The following is a 19,529-nucleotide window of genomic DNA, read 5'->3' on the forward strand; positions in this document are numbered from 1 at the left end:
ATAGCCCAAATGTAATAAAAAAAGATTGATTGATTGATTGATAGATAGATTGATTGATTGATAAATAGATTGATAGATAGATTGATAGATAGATCATTTATTGTCATTGTAGAAAAAAAACAAAACAAACAAATACAACAAAATAAAAACACAACATACATTATCTGCAATTTAAAAAATAAAATGAAATTAACATAATATACACAATTCTGATACAATTTGATGTTGTTATATCAAGATAATATTAAAAGAAATACTGTGCTGATCATCTCAGCATCTCAAACGTGTGACCATGACATATAAAGCACATGATGTGCTCATATTTCATGGTGGCTGTCTGAATTATGCCAAAAACCATTGTTTACAACAAGCTGACAGCATGAGGGTACTGGTCCATGTGGCACCAAACAGCACTGAGAGGTTTGAGGTCTCTGCACTCACTAGATGAGGAAGAGTGACACCGTGTGTTCGGGTGAGGGAGTAAAACTCAGTTTCTTTGAGAAATGGTTGGATACAAACAGTACATGTAGATATCCTACAGTTTAAATGTTTGTTGTTGTTGATGTTTTTACACCAGACAGAGGGATGAATCCATGTAATATTAGAATAAAGTATTTTATCATAATAGGAATTTCTTACTATATGCAGATTTCAGATACATTATGTGTGGTGTTTGTGTCTGCATTTGGTGTGCATTTATGACTCATGTCTTTATGATTTATTTTCTTTTTTTTCAATTATATTTCACAGCATTGAATTTGGCCGGGGTCTGATGGGAACCTTGGAAGTGGAGTGAAAAGACAGAGACAAAATAAACAATGACCTAACAATACAAGACATCCTGAAGCTCTGACTTGCTCTCTCTCTCTCTCTCTCTCTCTCTCTCTCTCTCTCTCTCTCTCTCTCTCTCTCTCTCTCTCTCGCACATACACACTCACACAGATCTCAGTGTTTGAGTTGCGGTACCTACAAACAAGAAAGCGGCTGTTTGTCTTTCCTGGGATCAGTAAACATCCTCAACACAAACAAGTTCCTCTGGAGTGAGAGAGGAGAAACTCACACCATCAGGGCAGCTGCACTCTCACTACGCCGCGGCCTTTGATGTCCTTCAGAGAGAGCTGATAATGAAGGCCTCTTACATCTTAATTCTTTTAATTGGAGCGTGGATGTAACAGGTTGCTGATACTTTGTTGTCATTGTCTTGGCTTGATGTGAACAAAAAAAGAGATCATAATTTCTTATTTTCCAGATGTGAGGTGAAAAGTTTCTCTTAAAATAGTAAGGATGCTGCTCTGTTTGGCTCACGTTAAAAATAAAAACCGGCTTTGTGGCGATCTCATCTGATTATCTGAAAATAACCTTATTAAAGGATGAGGCTTGCTGTCTTCAGCAGTTTTGTTCTTGTCAGCAAATCAAAGGGGAAACTCCAAAAACTGACAGAAAATAAATGTCTCAAAACATTCTCACTCTGACTTTTTATAACTTTCTGTTACTGCTGGAAATGCAAATCTTTAGAAATATGTACTTTCCTATGACTAAACCACTCCCTAGCCCAACTGGCCATTGTTTCAAACAGGTGTAGAAATAGTGCATTCATTATGAGACTATTTACATCTGTGGATTAATAGACATTTGGTGCAAGTGAGTATTTATAGTAGCAAATAATGTGGATGGGATCATCTAAAAATAAACTACAGTACCCACTTAACTACAGTTTATTGTAATGAGGGTCATTCAGAGGAGGTTTATGGCAAAGAGAAAGAAGCTATAATAAGCTCTTTTTTATCGAATGTATTGAGCCTTAGAAGAAAATATAAGACACCACCAAACTTTTATTTCAGCTTTCAAGTGTGACACCTCACTGGCCCTTCTTCTGTAAAAAAAAAAAAAAAAAAAAGAGTACATATTTATCTGTTCCTTTGTTTTTAACCATTAACTGTTGCTAAGGGACACTTTAACTTTGCGGCAGCTTGCTAACCCACCCCCCAGCTCAAGGCAAAAAAACAAAAAAACAATTCCCCCCCACCCCATCTTGCTCTGGGCAAGACAGCGAGGCATTTGGTTCAGGCCACAGCTTGCACTACAGCCCCAGGTCCTGTCTGGTCCGCCACATGACGGCTTTTAATTGGTGACTTATGAGTCAAAACCCACCAGACCACAGTGTGACAGTCAAGCCTCTCTTCAAGGGACTCAAAGTCATTTGTGGAGAACAATTTTGTTGACCGATTTTGGCTTAGACTGGTAAAGGTATACTAATAAGTATACTACTACAAAAAAACACAATTATCTGCATGCAGCAACAGGATGGTAACCAAAATTTGATCAGTAAATGAGACGTTCATGCTTTGTGATTAAAACACAAGATGTATGTGAGTCAGCAGAGTCTTTCAGGTCTTCCCTGTGTAAATATGTTTTAGCCCCAGATGATCTTCAAGGGTTCGCTTGTTTGTACCTGCCGTGTCGTTCTGCTCGTCCACCCAGCATGACACCCTGTAGCCCAGGATCAGCCCTCACAGATCAAAAGACCTCGGTGATTCTTATCAGATAATATTCTTGTCCGCCTTCCCTCCCCTTTCAGTCCAGCCTCCTCACACTGTTGACCTGAACCATGCACACTGTTCCTTATGGCCCTTTGGCCTTTCCTCTTCTTATCACCGTGATGGCCAGGCCGTGATAAGGCAGGTCCGACCTGGGGACAGAAGAAGGGTGCTGTCCACTACTCTAAAACCTCCATGGTTGCATAACTCGCACACTTCAAGGCAGTAAAGAGGTTATCTCAGCTCTGTGCGTGTGCTAGTGTGTTTTACACACTCGCAAAAAGACACAAGTGACATATCTGCCACCATGCAAATTATATTGATCATAAATGTACTCCGACTTGTGCACCAAAGATCAATGTAAGTGTCTACACATGCAAAAAAAAACATATTGGTCTCACTTATAGTATGTAATCTCAGGTGGGTTAGTCTGTTGTTTTGGTTTCATGCTGCACATTTGATTTTTGATCAAATGTGATTCTCTTAGTTTACAAATGTTCCTCAGCGCAGCCACATCTTTAACGCTGACATGTGACAACAGTGCATCTGTCTGTGTTGCATACTTTTATGAGTAAACCGGCCAGGCAGACAGACAAGACAGGGAGGACTGGTGTCCAAAGTCACGACCCTGCCCTGACCTGGATGAAGGAAATGGTCACGCTGCTCGAGACAAAGCAGGGCAAAGGAGAGTCTGAGGGGCTGGCTGGTCAGCCTCTAACAATGGGTCCGTGCTCTAAGACCATGGGCCACACAAAGGCCAGAGAAAGCCCCCCTCCTCCCCTCCTCCCCACTCCCACATTGCAATAGAGCCGGCATTTCACACTGGCCTGTGAACAGCCATTCAATCAAACTACTGTTTAACCCGACCCCTGACCTACACAGAAATCAAGATGAGTCTGGCGGGACGTATTTAGGTAAGTGACCTCACTGACCCTACTCTGAGCCGAACATCAGATGCTACACAAACTTGTCTTCCTGCTATCATCACCGCAGTTAATCTTCTACATCCTTGAATCTCTAAATCCAAAATGATGCATCCTATTGTGTAAATACCTGCAAATATTCCTTACAAGCATGAAAACAACCACCCCCCTCCAATAAATAATGTGTCTAGTGATGGGTCTAAGGAGCAATAGCTCCCTGGGGAACAAGAGACACCACCAGACCCTTCGTCTGGGTCAACTACCCTCAAGCCAGGGCTGAGAGAAGCGACCACATGAACCTCTTCCTTCTCAATGGACTGCTCCTCCCTCTACCTGTACATGGCTCGGATCAAGGTGTGGGGGTCTGCATATCAAACACATCAGGCCCTTTGATGTGGATGGAAACACAAACACTGATTTGAGCAGAGTCGTAACAGCTTATTTGTTCCCTTTAGTCATTCATTGAGCTGCTTGTTGAATGTGTATGTCTTCAAAGGGCTGCTGCATGCACTGGTGGTACAGTAGCCAAGCAAGCCCTGAGCGCTGTGGCCTAGTGGGTTGTGGGAAGGCCATCTGGCTTCCTGTTCCTTAGATTTGATATTGATTTATTGGCTGTACAGGGGGAAGATAAGGGGACACCAGCTGCCAGAAGTTCTCCTCTGCATCCTCACAGACAATGGGCCTCCTGGTCATCTACATCCTGGCTAAATAGGTAATGCATCATTCCTTGTTAAGTTTTTACAAGGAAAAGAGAAATCAACAAAAAAGCAACAATGATATAATCTTACACAAACCACTGTTTAAAAAAAGCAACAACCGGTTGTGTAGCCTATATTAAACCCACATTACATAATAATTTGTGCATCAGCACTTTTACAATTATTGCATGAAATAATTCCTTAAGGCTACACATTTACGGCTGCTTGCTTTACACTCTATACAATGTATTTTAACACTGTTAAACTGGTCCGCAGGGCTGAGATAACAGTGGCCTCAATGTCTGTAATAAAGGCTGTTCCCAGTAATGAGGTGCAAAATTGCATTTACTATTCCTAACAAACCCTGACAACCTTTCACAGTTTAACACATCACAGAAACCATTAATCCAAAATGAGGCCTCTATGCATAACAAGTCTCCCATTCCTGTTAAGTGAGCCGGGGAGTGCGGCAGTTTGGCCTGAGCCTTGTTGGGAGAGGTGTCGAAATGGTGTCACAGTGAATTGTAGGACTACATGCCTGATCTTTCTCACAAAAAAAAAAAAAAAGACACACTCGCATACAGACAGACTCTGGTGTCACCCACCCAGGCCTGTTATCCCCTCCCCCGTCCCATCCCTTTCTTCCCTTCTTTCTCCCCTCCCTCGCCAACAGAGGCCTGTGATGTGACTGTCTCAAGATAATGAGGTGAGAATTTTATTGCAGCGGTGTGTACGCCTGGCACCAGTCTGTGAGGCAGAAACTCTGAAAGCTCCTGAGCCACAGCCTCTCTGGTATCGGGCGCCCTCTGTTGACCGCCTGTGAGCTCACACGCCACCACACGGATATATACACACAGTGCTCTCTCTCTCATCAGGTCCCTGCAGCAATGCACTTCAAAGTGGGAGATCAAGGGTCGACTTGCGCATGACATCCAGAGAATGACAATGCCTCAGCCAGCCTACACCTACTGCTACGTGCCGGTCCCTGAGACACAAAGGCACGCAGGCTGCTCCCGCACTGCTTTGCTTCATGGAGGAAGAGCTCATTGAGGAGGAGGAGGAGGAGGAGAAGGAGGTGGGGGTTGATGGTTATACATACAGGAAGAAGGCAGTGCTCTATCTGTATTGTGTAGCGGCAGCGTGAGGGGCAGAGGAAGGACAACAAGGAGACAGAGTGGCAACAGATTCTTGGTGGTGTCCTGCTTGATTGCTGAAGCATTAATTGATAAGATGCAGCATGAGTCCACGTCGCACCACTTATCTTAAAAGAAACCCAGCCCATTATCTTGTCTATTACAAACTATACCCACCACGTCACAATGAGATCAAAGAATTGTCAACATGGGCGTCTTTTATCATTTTGAGGAGACGAAGTGTAACAGCCTTCTGTTAGCTCATCTTACTGGCCTTATCACCCCGGCTATCAAAACCGTATTCATCTGCTACCTTCAAATACCCCTGAACCTTAAACTAGTAGTTTGAAATTCAAGTCCAGCATCCACACATGTCACAGAGCAGAAAATTGCTCTGCACTTGTTTCCCCATCACTGCATCAAAATTATATCTAGCCTTTTCAGAGGTGAAAGCAAGTATCCCATTAACACACACATACACACACCGCAGATACAGACGCAGCCTCCTTCCACCCCCAGTCAGGCAGCGAGAGGGGGAGTGAGGGGGAACTTCTTGTGATCAGGCCGTCATTTCCTCTGCTTGGCTCTGTTATTCCAGAGAGCCTTTGTGGAGGAGCCAAGTGGTCCAGCCGCAGACAGAAGGTGGGCTCGTCGAATGCATCTGAGGTTGTCAGCCCGGCAGGGGAGGGAGGCGCTCCTGGCAGGCAGAGACAAGGAGAAAACAAACACGGTGCATGAGACAAGACAGTGACAACAGATCCCTGCTGGCAAATACAGTTATACAGTAAATCAAACCTGATCTGTCTCCCTGGCTGGTTGGATGAAAGATAACTGAGCAGACTGGTGCAGGAATGTGTCACAGTGTCGCTGGACATAGTGACACCAGGATCTTTCATAGGAAATAATTGAAGATAACATACATGACTATCAGTCAGCCAGACTAGACTGGGCTAGTAGTAAACTACACATGCAAACTGCAGTGACAGTGATACACATGATACATTGTTGTGCAGCATAAATATACTGTTACTTTATCCATAGGTGTCATGGAAACAATTTTGCAGAGAACATTCAATAAAAAAATTAAATTAAATAAAAAATACTTTCATTCTGAGAAAAAAAACATCAACAACGTACATTGAAACTCTCCCCTTTTATATGTTTTGTTAAAACAACATAGTCTTGTAAATGAGTGGGATATTCTGCTTATTTCACCTCAGTGCCATCAAATAAAGTAAAAAGTGGGACTATGGCGCCACCTACAGAGACAATGAACCCTGACCCCTGAAATACCATCAGCACCAAAGTGTGAGCTCAAGTTACTGTAAGAGAAAATGCATATACATTCATAAATAAAAGGGGAAATAAACAAAAGCATAAATAAATAAACATAAAAGCAGAAATGTGGAAATACATTCCGTAAAGAAATTAATTGGTAAAGTTTGGATAGATAGATAGATAGATAGATAGATAGATAGATAGATAGATAGATAGATAGATAGATAGATAGATAGATAGAAAGAAAGAAAGAAAGAAAGAAAGAAAGAAAGAAATAGCATTTCTAACTTGCAAAATGTATTTATTTATTCTTATGTCATTTTTTGTCCCTCGTAGAGTAGTTAAATCTGAGGACACATGATGACACATCTGGCCACACAGGACAATGCCCTCCCCTGTGTAATAACAATGTGTAGCCTAACGTGTCATAATCTGAGGGCAGTGTGTGTGTGTGTGTGTGTGTGTGTGTGTGTGTGTGTGTGTGTGTGTGTGTGTGTGTGTGTGTGTGTGTGTGTGTGTGTGTGTGTGTGTGTGTGTGTGTGTGTGTGTGTGTCAGAGAGGAGAGCGCCCTCCAGCGGCAGTGCCTCGTCCCTTCAGCTCACCTCGGCTCTGCTGCTCCGCGTGACGTGTCTGACTGACTGTCTGTCACATAACACCGCTGGACAGGACAGGACAGGAGAGGGTCCCGGGACACCACCTCCTCCTCGCGCTCTATATTTAGATGTCCAACCTGTGTAAACAAACAAACCAACCACCAAACAAACAAACAAACACGAAGTCCTTTCCTGTCGCTCGGAGAGAGGAAACTGACCCACTAGGTCCAGGCTGGGGGCTGCTGCTGCTGCTGCTCGGGGATGGCCTCGGTGAAGAAGGACAACAGACTCACCGGCTCTCAGGGCTTCATGTGCGTCGGTTTCGCCGGGTTTTTCAGCAAAAGCGTCACGTCGCCTCTGGAGGTGGTGAAAATCAAAAGCCAGGTGGGCACCTTCCACTGTAAGAGAGGTTTCTGTCAAAGTTTCCTGCTCATCTACCAACATGAAGGACTTCGGGGCTTTTGGAAAGGAAACCTCGCCTCCTGTCTGCGGCTGTTCCCTTACAACGCAGTTCATCTCACTATGTACAAGAAGTGAGTCAAGCTGAATCCACATTTTTTTTTGTGTGTAATTTGTTTTCTTCGTGTTGAATCTGTTTATTAACGAGTCATGGGGTTTGTATTTATGTTTCATTAGCTTGTTAGCTTGGTCAGCTGACTTAGCCAGTTTGTGTGGTGTGAACACAGAGAGTTGATGACAACAATAACAACATCTAACACTCGGTAAATCTCAAACTACACGACAGCCGTGTGTTGTTTGATACGATAAAGTAGCAAAAAGCTTACGTTTCTAAGTGTTTGTTTATTTTCACCCGTGTAGCTACTTCCCGTTTTACCGTACGAGACGCACCTCATTATGTCAGCCAATCAGGAGGCAGGATTTGCTCAGTCGATATTTTAAAGTGAGAGGGTTCAACTGTGCCCTGAGTGTTGTCTCACAGGAAGCTCTGTGTCGACGGGTTTATGTCTTTATATACAGTCTATGATTTGTGTGTACAATCAATGAAAAACGGAATCAATTAGTCAGTGATCAGTAACTATGGGGCATCGTTTGTAAAGCGGCTCATGCTGAAAATGACAGCAACATTTTATCACATTTAGCTACAAACAATAGGAAAAGTGGTGTGAATTTTTGAAAGTCACTTTTTAGCACATTTACAACAATATTTATTCTTAGAAATATATTAGATAGTTAAATCTAAATATTAAATGTTACACCTAAATACTAACTACTACAACAATGCAGTGAATAATCAATAGGTAATTATAGCTATTATTCAAAAAATAATTGGCAGCTGTTTGTGTCCCTTTTTCAAAACAGTAGCTTTCAGCTTGTAGTATGAGGATTTGTCACTTCAAATCATCAAATCATACTTGAAACAGATCAACAGTGACAGAAATGATAGGGGGAATTAATAGTTGTAGGAATAGCTCTGCAGCTCAATTATCCTTCTTTGCCAATTGAACTTACTGCAATTTACCTTGTCTTTAGAATAAAGAAACGCAGTACCAGTTGGATTTTATAGCGCGTTTATGCTATATGCATAAGATAAAGGTTGTGCATATCCCTTTATAGAGTTGTTATGGTTAATGACTGGTGCCTGACGTGAGCGGAAGTGCTACCTGCGAGGCAGTACTCAGGGCCCACGCCTCACTCTACTTCTGTTAGGTTACTACAGGATAAAACAAACCGCAGAGCCGACAGCGTGGCTCAAAACAAACCGTGACAACAGTAATCCAGTGTAGAGTCATACATACAGTATTACCGGCCTGTGGACGGGTTTGAAGCTGCCGCTATCGGACTCTCTCACGGTTCAGGACACGTGTGGATGTAAACACCACCACCCTGCCCCCGGTGGAAAACCTCTGTAGGACTGTACTGTACATCGTGTTCCTATATGTCCCTCTCCTCTCATCTGCCACACACACATGACCAGGTGTTGTTTTGAGGAGTAGCGGCCTATAGGCTACTGTCTCCGGTCTCGTGACCTTTTAAATAAAGTGAAAGTACAGGTGAAACATAACACACATAGCCTACTCATTTATTTTACATATAAAGCTACAAAACACAAAGTAGAAAAGGTGGATTAGGTTTAAGAAACACTTATAAACAAGGTTGAAATCACTAGACTAGTAAAACAAATAACATTTTTAATTTGTTATTAAAAACCATTTTGATATTTTTTTTTGATTATTTAGCCTATATAGTCTTACAAACTAACTGAAAATATGAGATTCCCAGAATCTGAAGGGACATGTTTTGTTGAATTGAGTGATGAGTTGTTTAATATCAAGCATGCTCATATAGTTTCAAAGCTGAACTCAGCAGATGTTTGTTATTTTGTCGTGAAATGTCTACATTAAATTCAAGTTCATTTAAAGATTGCAGATCAGGCATTTAATATAGCCTATCTGTCATCAGATTTGCTTGTGATACATAAACTGTCACTCATCTAGTTGGTAAATGGGCTGATTGCCTCTAACATGAATTTGCACGGGGGTTCATATTTCAAGACCACAGGGTGAACGCTGGGGTTGGAAAGTGGAGAAGAATACACACTGATAAATTAAACCAAACATAAAATCAATGTTCACACTTACAGGCCAACATCTGTCAAATAATCCCACCAAACTACTAAAACAAGTTCAAAAAAAGCCTTTACTGTGAGATCTGTGCAGGCTCTATGTCTAAGTGTGATTTATGTTTCCCTCCTCTGTGTGCAGGTTCGTCCACCTCCACATGGACGAGCTGGGCTTCATCTCTCAGTGGAGGGCCATATTTGCCGGTGGGCTAGCCGGCATCGCTGCTGCTCTGGCCACGTACCCGCTGGAGGTGGTGGAGACCAGGCTCGTCGCTCAGAACTGCAGACAGCCCACGTACATCGGCGTTGTTCACACTCTATCAAAGATCTACAGGAGCGAAGGCCTTCTGGCTCTCTACAGGGGCTTCTCCCTCACTGTCCTAGGTGTGCAGGCATATCCATCCAAATCAATTCACTTTCAATGGGCAGTGAACCTGAATGCTTTTAAAATAGCTAGTCCTGCCGTCTAGTGACCTTATTAAAAGCATTTTTGTTCATCCTTAGAGCCCAACTCATCTGTGGTATACATATCATTCATAACGTTTCACCACATTTTCCGTATCCATCTGTCGTCAGGTGCTTTTCCCTTCTCTGTGGGATGCTACGCCGTCTACACCAACTTGGACAGGCTCTGGCAGGAGCCTCCGTTTCGCTTCACTCCCCTTCAAAACTTCATTAGTGGCTGTCTGGCAGCAGGAGTGTCTCAAACCCTCTCGTACCCTTTTGAAACCGTAAAGAGGAAGATGCAGGTGAGTCACCACAACACTTTTTCAGGATGTGACCTTTGCTTTTTTTTTTTTTTTTTTTAAAGAAGTGAAACGCACACACACTAAACAGGAAACATGAAAACAACTCGATCAGATAAAGACAAGGAAGTCAGCAGTTAAAATAGGACAGCGTGTAAAAGTGATCAAGTTGCATCCTGGGTTTGTCAACCTAGTTTGCAATTAGTTGTATATTTAATGGTATTTTAAAAGAAAATATTAATTGATAGGATTTCTAGAGATCTCTTCTTGACTGCAGACGAGTGCACAGGCATATAATAGATATTTCAACTAAACCAACTACTTCCCCCTAAACATGTCTATTATACCTCCCTATAAACTTGTTTACATTATTTTGTATCTGTATTAACAGACAATAAACCCAAACACAACAGGTTTGAAGTGTAGCAAGTACAGAATACTGGTTGTAATACCACCTTTACTCCACAAGGGGGCAGTGGGAGGTTGTAAATGCAGCTTGGCCATACATGGTTGCTAAATGTTTCTGATCATGGAAAGTTGTATTCCTGAAACAGGTGGTTATATGTTTACTCTTTAGCTTCAGTATAAGTCAGTATTTTGAAACTTAATGAAGGACATTTCCTGATTATTTTTTAAAACACCGTGGTCATGGAGGAAAACATGTCAGCCTGCAGCACCATGTTACCACCAGATGAAGTCAGAGATGCCTCCTGCATGTTAGAGAGGACACATGGCGAACAATGGCGCTGCAGAGGACAGAATACTACATCCGGTTTTATCAGCCTATTATTAGCTACCACAAGGTTCAACAGCAGCTGAGAATGTGAATATGAATATGTCCCGGGTCTGCAGAAGCTATAGATAAGTTCTCTAAAGATAGCCAGTAACTATCAGACAAGTTGAGAGTTGTGTGTGTCCAGTTTATCAAACAATCACAAGCATGTCCCCTTATTATAAAGACCTCTGTTACAGAATCATTTTAATTAGGGATTTGTCTCTTTTCTGTCTCCTTTAAAAGAGTTTGTGGTATATTGATGTGTTGATGAATAGAAGTGATCACCGCCGACACGTCTTTTCTTGCATTCAAAAAGAGTTTATTACAAGAAGAAGAACAGTGTACAAAAATGCCGAATCGTGGAGCATCTCTGGCCCAATATGAGATCTCTCTCTCTTGGCCCAAAGCTCTAACCTTATATACGTTTTCTAAAACTCCACCTTCTCCCACAGAAGGATATAACTGACCAGGATGGTCAGTCAAAGACAGGATCTAAAAACAGAATCTAGCCTATGTCTTCTGACATTTAACCTCTTGACCAAGCTAACTTAAGAATAGATAGTGTCCAGTATCCCCAGAAACTATGACCCACAGAGATGGGTAGATGACAAGAAACACATTTCTCAGGGTACATTCCACACTACTGCTAGATACCTAATCTAAACCTCTTGCTGTAAATGTATGCATGTGCCTTTTCTCTTGTAACATCTGAATTTATTCATATTTATTCCATTTAACTATAAACTGTTACTTATTACAAATGAAGTTCCTATCCAAATGGTGACTTACTTCTGACATTTCCCTTAACTTTTAGGCTAAGAAAACACCATAAAAAACATCAGATAATTCAAGATATTAAAGCAAAAATGTTCAGGTGGAAAATACACTACATATTCCCCCCTTCGAGGCTCGTAGAGTCTCGAAAAATGAAAACAGCACTGTCATGTTTACCAGTATGAAATAACAGCATAACGTTTAACAATACAACAAATTTATGGAGTATGAGAGTGAAAACCTGTCGGGCAGCCATCTTTCTTAAAATCCCTCATTCAATCAAGACAGGAAATTCTCTCACGGTCCCTCTGCCTTAGGCAACCACATATTAGCACTCCAGACCAATTAGAAAAGAGTTACTAAGACTTTTACATATAATAACCTAAGCAGATACATAAGGGTACCTCAGAGAAATAAAATCAAAACAACATCCAATTTCAGGCTGGTCAACCCATCGGATCCTCCATTGGACCTTTCCCTGCCTGACTTTAATCTCCCTAAACGCCAAAAAGAAAAGAAAACATCTGAGGTCCCAATATATCCACATACTAACATTGACAATGACAAACTTTCATACATAAAATCACATTATCAAGACACTGCAGCTCCTTTGCAGCGTCCGGTTCCCATTGTAGACTTCATTAGTTCACGTTCAGTCCATTCTTCATTGTCCACAATCAGATACATCTTTTCAGGAACTCAGGTTCCCTGAAGAATCACTCTTATGGTTGTCTTCCTCCAATATCATCCTAAGAGGACAGATGAAAAAACACAGCAGTATCTTTTGCGACAAACAACAGTTACTCATTAAAACATCAAACGCACATAAACACATTAGACTTATATCTCTATTGTTACAAAATCAATTTTTGCAATTTTATTCACAAACTCTCATCCATTGTCTAAGAATATTCAATCTAGAAGTCCTCATATGACTTCTCTAGACAAAAACTTAGCAAAAACCTTGCAAAGATTTGACAAAACTTGGTGAACTTGGCAAGTGACTGAGCATTCACCTAGTTATAACCCAATCAACCTATTTAAGCAGATACAATCCATACTCCTTCATAACCTCCCCCCTTGCAACATGGGCCAACCCATGTGCCTCTTGAATCGTTGGACCTAAGACGTCTTGAGGGCGTTATTTTCAATCCTTCGTGATGCATGTTTTCTGGACATCCCTAAAATCTTGGCTCCAGACCCCTAAAAGGATTCACCAGTCCCCGGAATGTCATTGGTTGACCTCTAAAGCCTCCTCTTGGGGCTCCTCTGCAATTTCCCCTGAAATTTCTTCCTCCTATTTTGTTACACTCACGGGAAAAATGTCCAACCAATCCACAGACATAACACACTTCAGAAGCTTGTTGAAAATTTAGATTGAAATTACCTCTTCCTCTACCGAAAGTTCCTCGACCTCTTCCTCTCCATATTGGCTGCTGTGGACCAAAGGTCGGCTGTGTATTATAAGCAAAAGGTACCATTGCATAAGGCTGTGGTGCCTGGAACTGATTTGGTTGTGGCTGCAGATGTGGCTGTGACTGTAGCTGTGGTTGCAAATGTGGCTGTGGTGTGAACTGATTTGTCTCAGGCTGATTCTGCATAACTAGTGCCTGGTTCTTCTCCTTCCTCATATTTTCTACCAACTGAATTTGATTAATTTTTCTAAGAGTCTCCTGATCTTGCTCCTTCTGTTCATGCTCTTTCTTCCTATGGAGCTCTACCTGGTGTGCAATGTGATCTATATAAACACTCTTTACCATGCTTCCAAGACCCTCTACTTCTGCCAGTATACTACTCACTGGTATGGGTAAACCCTGCTGTATCTTCATTCGCAGGACCAATTGCGCCATCAGACTCCCCTCTGGATCATTTCCTGTAACATTTCTCCATACCTGATGGGCTCTTGACACATAAGCTCTCGGATTTTCTTCTTGTCCCAATGGCTCGATAAGAATGTCGTCAGGGTGTACATGTGTTGGAAATGTTTTTCTTAACGCTCTATGCAGTCAACCTCTATTTGATGCAAACAACTCTGAATCATGTACAGTAGATCCCACATATCGATTATATCTAGCTCTCTGTAGAATCTCTTCCATGGCTGGAACCCCAATAATGTTTACCAGAAGTCTCTTAAAGTCTCCCATGGTAGGCTTTGTTCCCACCATGATTTCTTCCAACTTTAAAATCCAAGGATGTGCTCCATCTTGAAGAACGGGTAATTGCTCAAATAAATCTGGCATAAATGTATCAGCCCAAGGGTTATACACCAGGTTCTGTCCTCTGATAACCACTGGACAGATCTTATCTTCGTTCCTTGGTGATTTTTGAGAGAAGATTTTTAATAACTTTTTCTTTTGCATTTGCAAGTCCCGCAATTGTTCTTCTAATAATCTCCGACCTTTTGGTGTGGTGTATTGGTCCAAATATTTAAGGCATTGATCTATACTTTTATCAATCCTACTTAAGGTTTGTCGTTTCTCTTCTTCTTCCCTGGAAACAGGTTTTTTCTTGGCATGCTTTCTTGAAGGACACTCATTATCCATCTTTGCCCCTCTTTTTCAAGCAACTGGAAAATTCCAAGCTCTGTTTCTCTTCTCTTTATATATAATATATATATATATATATATATTTTTTTTTTTACCAGTTTTATTTATTTTATTTTATTTATTTATTTTTATTTTTTATTTATTTAATTTTTATTTAATTTTATTAACTTTTATTATTTTATTTTATTTTTTCCGATCACCTTATATATGGACACCAGCAACTTTATTGTTTAAATGATATCTCTATTGAGGGTTTCTTCCACTGACCATGGTTAGTCAATTTCAGAGCAATGCTTATTAATTAAAGATTATTCCTCTGCACTACTTCAACAGGAGTAATCACTTTCTGATTTTATAATGTATATCTTTAACACTGTAATGGCTCTTTTTGTTCTCATATAAAGAAAAATCACAATGCCACAAGTTAACACTCAACACACAATTTATCGAATTACAAGAAAAAGTGTCCCAAACTCATCTTCAAGGAGAATAAACCCTAAACCTAAAACAGTTATAGCCCTTAACAGTATTTAAACCAAAATGCTAATATTGTATTGATTGATTGATCAGTCCATTGCCAAGTCTTCCTTCTAAATTACTACAGCATATAACTTACGGTTTTATACTGTACATGAGTAAATGCATGTAATCTATTAATCCAAATCAAAAAATTGTCTTACTACCAATTCTTTTAAATGTGTATCAACAACTTATAACCAAATATATACACATTCATTAAAATGCAGATATTTTATTAAAGAGAGTTTATGGATAAAATCACACTGGCCTTGTCACTGGTTTCAGATGCAGGTGCTGTCATCAGCAAATCTCAATCCTTGTGACGCTAGCCAGCTGTCCTCTGTCCATCTCTAGACACACTCCTTGAGCTCTGGTCTCCTCCTTGAACTCTCGCTCCGCAAAAAGAAAAGACAGACAAACAGTTTATTAGGTTACTAGATGCAATAAACACCTCCCTACTGCAAGTCTTTCTTTCAAAAATTCTCTATTATAACTCTAGAATGTTATAATTTTTCCTAAAAGATTCTCACTTTAAATAAGTGTTTTCCCAAAATTAATCAGGCTTTATCAAAAAATTCTCCACCACATAAAATCTCATATATTTTATGTTTTATCAAAAGTCCTTTTCAGGCTTATTAAGACAAAATATCTTATCTTTAATATTCATGTATATATTATTATTATTATTATTATTATTATTATTATTATTATTATTATTATTATTATTATTATTATTATTATTATTATTATTATTATTATTGTCCTCTTTTAATCCTTTTAAAGCCAATTTTCACAAAGCGACCAAAAACACATGTCTTACTATTTAGGTGTACAGGCTCCTCTACTTAAACTCTTTGTGTTTAGTAGTTAAAGGAAACCATATCTAACTCTTGCACGGTATCATTTCTTACAATGTCTTACTGAGTAGATCACAGACGCCGTCACCAATTTTTGCTGCTTATTTTAGTTCAACTCATGTTACTAATTCAAGCTTTTTACTCTTATTTACTCAAAAAATCCCACTATAAAATGTTTTCCCAACCACCTTCTAATCAATACGTCACCCCCGTCTCTAACTCAAAAAGTCCCACTATAAAATGTTTCCCAACCACCTTTTAATCAATACGTCACCCCCGTCTCTAACTCAAAAAGTCCCACTATAAAATGTTTCCCAACCACCTTTTAATCAATACGTCACCCCTCCCCCCTTTTTGCGTTGCTAATAACGCAAACAAAATCCTAAAACCAAAAACCAAACAACAAAAAGACCAAGACAAACAAAGGCCTAAGGCACCCTTAATTTAAAGTAAAAAATTTAAAACGGTAATCTACTTCAAATCATCAAAGCAACAAATTCCCACACAAAGATTCTTTAACGGTGTGACCCAACAGCAAACAGCAGCTCCTTCGAGCAAACCAGTGCACAATATTGTGAAAAACTCACACTTTTCAGAAGCCTAGGTCGATGCAGGAGCCGGCTGGTCAGAGCTGAAGAAAAACGCTGAAGGGAGCACAAACACGCCCAAGTTCGTGACGCCAAAAATGTGGTATATTGATGTGTTGATGAATAGAAGTGATCACCGCCGACACGTCTTTTCTTGCATTCAAAAAGAGTTTATTACAAGAAGAAGAACAGTGTACAAAAATGCCGAATCGTGGAGCATCTCTGGCCCAATATGAGATCTCTCTCTCTTGGCCCAAAGCTCTAACCTTATATACGTTTTCTAAAACTCCACCTTCTCCCACAGAAGGATATAACTGACCAGGATGGTCAGTCAAAGACAGGATCTAAAAACAGAATCTAGCCTATGTCTTCTGACATTTAACCTCTTGACCAAGCTAACTTAAGAATAGATAGTGTCCAGTATCCCCAGAAACTATGACCCACAGAGATGGGTAGATGACAAGAAACACATTTCTCAGGGTACATTCCACACTACTGCTAGATACCTAATCTAAACCTCTTGCTGTAAATGTATGCATGTGCCTTTTCTCTTGTAACATCTGAATTTATTCATATTTATTCCATTTAACTATAAACTGTTACTTATTACAAATGAAGTTCCTATCCAAATGGTGACTTACTTCTGACATTTCCCTTAACTTTTAGGCTAAGAAAACACCATAAAAAACATCAGATAATTCAAGATATTAAAGCAAAAATGTTCAGGTGGAAAATACACTACAAGTTAAACATTAAATGTTAGGACAGATGATAAGAAGACAGCTGGAGATGTTTGCTGAAGCTTAGGGTAATGATTTAAGCTGAGTATTGTTTAACTCATCAGCTAGTTTGATGTTACCTCTACAAATTAGTCTGTTTGACCAGTCTAATGCCGCTGTGGCTGCATGTTCCCTTTGGGAACCTTGAAACGCTCAAAGATGCATTCCCCCCGTCACATGACAGTCAGCCTGTGGAGCTGTCACCGTGGTTAACAACCAAGCACAGGACACAGTGTGACTGTGGCAGACAGGAACAGTCGAGTGAACTTTCATACACTTTAATAAACCAACACTACCAATAACAAAATTAAATTTTAACAGCACTTATTGTTCATTCATTTGTCATTTTATCTCTTTCTTGGCCGTGCACAGTTTAGTTTATGGTTTCATATTTAGACAGTTGATCCTGGTCAGTTTCTACTTTGAGTTGAAATGATAAACTGGTTCAGTCAGGCAGACCCCTGGTGACAGGTATTTGATCAGACTCTACAGGAAACAGTGACAAGAAGGTCACTTTTCATTTACTGCGCTATTTCAAAGTCATGCCTCCCCCGACCTCTCTTGTTATTACTTTACAGACACACTGTGACACTTGGCTGATTTATTGGCTTTTATTTTCACTTTCATTCCCCTCTCAGGCGCAGAGTGCCCGTCTTCCCCATTTTGGTGGCGTTGATGTCCATTTCAGTGGGATGATTGACTGTTTCATACAGGTTGTCAGAAACAAAGGCATGCTCTCGTTGTGGACCGGCCTTACAGCCAACTTAATTAAGGCAAGTTTCACTTATATATCAGTAATATTTCTTCATTAATCATTATCTCACATCCTCTATGGAGCCAGAGTGCTGGTTTTATATTATCTTGTGGTAGATGCAGCTAATAGGAACTGAAATAAGTGCACGTGTTTATGAACATGATCGTCTTTATGACGTAGAAAGGATTGTAGCCTTTACAAAAGGGTAAGTGAGGACAGGGGTGGAGCATGGAAAGTAATGTTCAGTGTGTAAGTCACAGCAGAAATGTCACGAGCAAGGTGAGCAGAGTCTGTCTCTTGAACGGCATGCTCCACTCTCCTATTTCAGCAGCAATGTCATGATAGCTGTATGTTGTTTAACAAATACAAGGCCTTGTTAGGGGCATTTTTATTTTATTTCCTTTTTTTCCAACCAAAATCAATCAACCAGTCAGCCTGAATGAAAAGAAAAACGTAATAAACATTAAAGGGTTTATTAATGCCTACACCAGACCACAACCTTGTCTATGATCGGAGCTTTTAATCACATGATTGAGGTCACTGATCTCCGTCATATCTTCACAGATCGTACCCTGCTTTGGCCTTTTTTTCACCTGCTTCGAGATGTGGAAGCAAGTTTGCCTTTACCGCAACGGGTACATCATCTCACCTCTGAGCTACAAGCTCGCACCGGGGGTCGACCAGAGCCTCGGGCCGCACGAGCTGGAAGAGGTGAAGCGCTACTTAAGAAACAGGAACTTTGGCTCCGGGGAGTCGTCTTTTGGAAACCGTTGGTGACACTTCACGTGGGAAGATGTCTTGTGAACTCGTGAACTACTGACTGCTGACTGCTGACCACAGTTGACCATCAAATCGAGGCTTTTGTCTGCAATAATTACATAGCCTACATCAGGTTTCAGGTTTCATGCTCATAGAAGTAAATATCAAGAATTTACATTACAGTATGGTCTGTGGTCTACCTCTTTCAAAACATTGTTATCTATCATTTTATCTGACAGTATTATTTATCTTTGAATAACTCACTCACTCACTCTCTTAAGTATTTCCAGCCCTGTTTTTAACCTAATATTATATGTGCCTTATGAGTTGATTATTTATTTTGGGGCTCATTTCAGTTCATCAATAGTGCCATAGTTTATTCATGTAGGTTACAAATGCTTGTGCATTAAAAATGTGAGCATTATGACCATACGCTATGTTGTATGAAAGGGCTGCCTGTGAGATAGATTTATATTTTTACTGTAAAATGTCGACGAAATGTTAGAAGGTTATGAGCAATCATGTGCGAGTGCAAACATGGATTGTGATGTAAGAAATGTGCTTAGAATATTAAAATGTCTTTTTCACTCACACATTCATTCTTAATGTGCTCCTACTTATATTTATGAAGGGGGTTATTATATAGATTTTATATGAATAATAGCAGTTGAAGTTAAGTTAGACAAAACC

The 19,529-nt window shown here is 40.3% G+C and overlaps 1 protein-coding gene across 1 annotated transcript; it reads left to right on the plus strand.

Moving 5' to 3' along the window:
- Positions 1 to 7,252: 7,252 nt before the first annotated feature.
- slc25a43 (solute carrier family 25 member 43) lies at positions 7,253 to 19,427 on the plus strand. The gene is made up of 5 exons (XM_083980791.1): positions 7,253 to 7,695; positions 9,886 to 10,127; positions 10,320 to 10,492; positions 17,965 to 18,099; positions 18,645 to 19,427. The coding sequence occupies exons 1-5, from the start codon at positions 7,424 to 7,426 to the stop codon at positions 18,855 to 18,857; spliced, it is 1,035 nt and encodes a 344-aa protein (XP_083836917.1). The 5' UTR covers positions 7,253 to 7,423; the 3' UTR covers positions 18,858 to 19,427.
- The last annotated feature ends 102 nt before the right edge of the window (positions 19,428 to 19,529 follow it).

Source organism: Trachurus trachurus (genome assembly GCF_905171665.1).
Source record: "Trachurus trachurus genome assembly, chromosome: 10".
Classification (NCBI taxonomy): domain Eukaryota; kingdom Metazoa; phylum Chordata; class Actinopteri; order Carangiformes; family Carangidae; genus Trachurus; species Trachurus trachurus.